At 37.9% G+C, this 4,662-nt stretch overlaps 1 protein-coding gene across 1 annotated transcript; it reads right to left on the minus strand.

Moving 5' to 3' along the window:
• Positions 1–2,322: 2,322 nt before the first annotated feature.
• Positions 2,323–3,520, minus strand: LOC119073597 (crotonyl-CoA hydratase-like). The gene is made up of 3 exons (XM_037179171.1): positions 2,965–3,520; positions 2,788–2,894; positions 2,323–2,726 (listed from the first exon to the last, which is right to left on the minus strand). The coding sequence occupies exons 1-3, from the start codon at positions 3,371–3,373 to the stop codon at positions 2,358–2,360; spliced, it is 885 nt and encodes a 294-aa protein (XP_037035066.1). The 5' UTR covers positions 3,374–3,520; the 3' UTR covers positions 2,323–2,357.
• Between the last annotated feature and the right edge of the window lie 1,142 nt (positions 3,521–4,662).

Raw genomic sequence — 4,662 nt, forward strand, 5'->3', positions numbered from 1 at the left:
CATTTCAAAGTTGCAGTTTTAATCATGAGTTATGGAAGAACGACCAAAACCTTTCGTAGATAAAGTATTTGTATTCGCTCTTCTTCGCTTAAGAGTTATATCGCCAAATCTTCAGGTGATTTTTTTAACTTTGGAAACAAGCGGTCTCCGATTTCAATGAGTGATAGCTCGTTGGATTCGTCTTTCAATTCTAGGAAACACGTGTCTTTCACTTTTTCTTTAAAAAAATTGTTTTCTTTGAAAAGCGCTCAAAAGTGAAGACATGTCAGAGGGTACCGAAAACAGTTTTTCGGCAATAACTCAAGAAAAAATTATTTTAAATTGTTGTAATGTTGTACGATTGTCGGCCTTGAAAAGACCTACAGGTGGAGTATACGCACCGCTTGGTGCTAGTTGATCCACTAGAGTTGTGACTAGAAATATAGTGAATGTTCGGAGAGTCCGCCCTTTCTGCAGCTTCGATGTACCACGGAACTGAGTATGGGGTGTTGTAGCTGGCCTCACCCACTATCGTTGCACATATAAATGAATCCAGTACTTTTGGGCTGCAAGCCTACAGAAGTCTTGAAAAAAAAGTTGGTGCCAAAATGTAGATTTTTTCCTTCTGTCTGAGGGCCCAACTGCCAGAACAGCGTCTGGAACGGTTCTACGTGAGTAATTTTGTATCGTCTACTATTCCCTTACCGTATACGCTTCACTTTGACTCGAATATAGGTCGTTACAACATATCCAGTGTTAGTAATTCTTGTGAAAAATTATTAAATTTTTCTCGGAGGATTTTAGTCAAATAAAGTGTTAGCGTATAGCAAATGACCTCAGGAGTCCGGAACAGTAATTAGTTTTTCAATTGGACCAATATTTGCTACGCGACAGGAGTTTGGAAAAACGATACAATCAAGTGGGAGCAAACGGTTTTCCAAACTCCTGTCACGTAGCAAATATTGGTCCAATTGAAAAACTAATTACTGTTCCGTAGTCCTGAGGTCATTTGCTATACGCTAACACTTTATTTGACTAAAATCCTCGGAGAAAACTTTAATGATTTTTCTCTTGATATTACTAATAGTGGATCTGATATATTCGCGACATAGCGAAGCGTTTTTCTATTGATAAGGTGAAAGAATAGTAGACAATAAAAAATGATTGCCGTAGTACCGTTCCAGATGCTCTTCTGGCAGTTGGGCCCTCAGAAAGAAGGACAAAATCTACATTTTGCCACCAACTTTTTTTCAAGACTTCTGTAGGCTTGCAGCCCAAAAGTACTGGGTTCATTTATATGTGCAACGATAGTGGGTGAGGCCAGCTACAACACCCCATACTCAGTTCCGTGGTACATCGAAGCTGCAGAGAGGGCGGACTCTCCGAACATTCACTATATTTCTAGTCATAACTCTAGTGGATCAACTAGCACCATGCGGTGCGTATACTCTACCTGTAGATCTTTTCAAGGCTGACAATCGTACATTACATCAATTTAAAATAATTTTTTCTTGAGTTATTGCCGAAAAACTGTTTTCGGTACCCTCTGGCATGTCTTCACTTTTGAGCGCTTTTCACAGAAAACAAATTTTTTTAAGAAAAAGTGAAAGACACGTGTTTCCTAGAATTGAAAGACGAATCCAACGAGCTATCACTCATTAAAATCGGAGACCGCTTGTTTCCCAATCACCTGAAGATTTGGCGATATCACTCTTAAATAGTTTAGCGTAAGTATCAGAGAGATTCTTTTCAAAAATCGCCTACCAAAATCAGATACATTTCCTTTTGGACTTTTTCATATGTGCCTGGTAAGGTATACGACTCTTCAAGCCAAAAGCACTTTCCAAAAAATTGCTCGACGCTGACAACACGCACTTTTCCGTCTGAGATTTCTCCGGGTACACGGAGCGTATAAGGTCGTGTGGGGTATCATATAAAAGGAAATGCGTCCGATTTCAGTAAGCGGTTTTTGAAAAGAATCTCGTCTTAAAATTTACTTCACTTCAGGAAATCCTTCAAATTATAAAAGTACGAAACAACATCCAGCTCGAATTCGGCTACAATCGTTTAATTAAAAAAAAATCTTTTGAATCGATCACTGAAGCTTTCGCTGAATGAAATTGAGGTCTCAAAATCTTTGATTTTATTTAGAGGAACTTTTGCCATCTTGCTCGATGACGATACAAGCACTGTAAAATGTTATCCCATATCGAGTTGGGGTAAAACTTAAGCGATTTATCCTTCAAGTTCATATCGTCTGACACGCTGATTAGTGTAAACGTTTACGATTATCTAAATGACTTAATTAGTGAACCTGATGTTTCAGTACTGACAATGCATCGATCGATTGGTAAAACTTTATTCTAATAAAAATCTCTTCACTTCACATCATCGTAAGTTCCACCACGCCCCTGTTTCTGTTCGACGAAGTGTTTGGCACCGGGTATTGATACTTTTTCAATCAATTTACGTCCACATTCATATTCGTTCTCTAGGCCATCGTCCACAGAATTGGATACAGAAAAATGAGCCGACAGTCTATCGGCATTCATGCACTCATACGGGAAGCGTAGTAAATCATTAGCAAGTTGAATCGCTGCCGATAAACTTTCACCATCAGGTACAATGCGATTAATTAGTCCGATTGAAAATGCTTCGTCTGCGTCAACCGTTCGGCCAGTTAAAATTAAATCAAGTGCACGTGAGAGACCAATCAAACGAGGTAATCGAACAGTGCCGCCGTCGATCTGTGCCAAATAGGATTCTCATACATATTTGATCAGTCAAAACTCTCATCAAAGTTTATACCAATGGTACTCCGAATCGACGACAGAGTACTCCGTATTTTGATGATTTGTCTCCCACCCGCATGTCAGCTAGAAGTGATAGCTCTAAACCGCCGGCAACACACGGACCTATTTGTGAAACGGCAATTAGTACTCTAATCAGTCATTTGAATAATTGAACAATGTATTGAAATCGAACCCGAAATAGCAGCAATCAATGGCTTTTTAAGAAGCATACGACTCGGTCCCATCGGTGCATTTTCGTTTTTATCATAAGGTTTAAGAGACACCCCTCCAGACGACACCTCTTTTAAATCGTAACCAGCACAGAAAGATTTACCACCTTCACCGTACAAAATAGCTACACGTGAAGTAGGGTCATTTTCGAACGTTTGAAAAGCTTCAAAGAGCTGTAGAGCTGTGCTACTGTTTACACAATTACGGTTCAACGGTCGATTAATTCCAATCAATCGTATTAAGTGCGTATCGTCCGTATGACTTACTGTAACTGTGGCACTTGAAGACGATGATAAGCGAAAAGTTGGAATAATCAGGAATTTGTTGCTACAAAAACCGTGTGAAAATAACGAAAATCGTCGGAATGCCATAGCATTAGGGCTTTAGTCTAGAATGCAAAACGGTTTGCACTTTTCGATTTATTTCTTAAATCAACTGGTGGTGTCGGTGTTTTGTTTTGAAGGAAAATCACTTTTAGATTGCACGGATTGCACTCTTTTCCTTTTCTTAGTTTATGACAATACAATGAATGGAATCTTATAGACCATACAGCTTTGAAATTACTTTGATGAGTGAAATGTAGACGCGCAATTTTTTTTCTATTAGAAGATTAGTTTTAAATAGGGCAAAACTATCGAAAAAGAGCCCCTGTTGTTTAAATAAACCAAAAGAAAAGACAATAAAGGGTTGGGATTACAGCGGGAACTGATATTTGGTAGTAGTAGACCTTATAAAATAATTTAAAAGATAAATTCTACAGTTAGTTTTCATCAGGCTGTATCCAATGCAGTCCACCACATTCCTCAGACTCTATGCGAATGCAAATTTCTCCTTCGACACGAGCGTGACCATATTTACAAACATTAAATGAAGACACACTGGTTTATCCATTATTCTGGTTTCAATGACAAATAAGGCAACACGGCGTAAAGCCCCGTAGGAAGTCGTAATTTTACAATTATGTTTCACAAATCGCTTCAAGTTTAGTTAAATTTAGGCCGAGCTACACACGAGCTATTTTGCACTGAATAGATCGTGATTAGAATTGTTCTTGTCTTTCCGGCCTTATTGTGTTTCCGTTAAACTACATAGAGAAAAATTGCGATCTGCGTAACCGGACCATAATGGTACTAACATCCGAAAACTTAGAGGAGCCATCGAAGATTTCTAGTTATTGTTACAAAATGCACACAAACCCAATTGGTTAGTGGACTTGGTATGAGTTAAAATCTGGTATAAATTCTGAATTAACACGTTTTTGTAGGTAGTTACACTGGAAAATGTTTGAACAATTTAATGTGTTCTACGAACTCTACAACTTCTAGGCTAATTTAAGATATTTTTCTAAAAATTTGCAGAAGATGAAATGTTATAATCAGTTGCAGCCTACGAAATTAAATATTTTAATTTCTCCATAAACGATGTCTCGGTTACAAGAAAATGTAATGCAAAGCCACCAGACAATCAAAAATTTTTAATTAATAGACCTGTTACAATTAATGGTCTAGGCATACCCCTCGATCAATATATAGTGACCTACCTGTTTAGTGTTAGTTGCTTTTATTAACACTTCTTCAAATACAAACTTACAATGGGTCATAAAAAGAACCGCTACAAACAAAGTGATACACAGAAATTAACAGTAGACCATTTATGATAT

The sequence above is a fragment of the Bradysia coprophila genome, unplaced genomic scaffold (genome assembly GCF_014529535.1).
Source record: "Bradysia coprophila strain Holo2 unplaced genomic scaffold, BU_Bcop_v1 contig_138, whole genome shotgun sequence".
Classification (NCBI taxonomy): Eukaryota; Metazoa; Arthropoda; class Insecta; order Diptera; family Sciaridae; genus Bradysia; species Bradysia coprophila.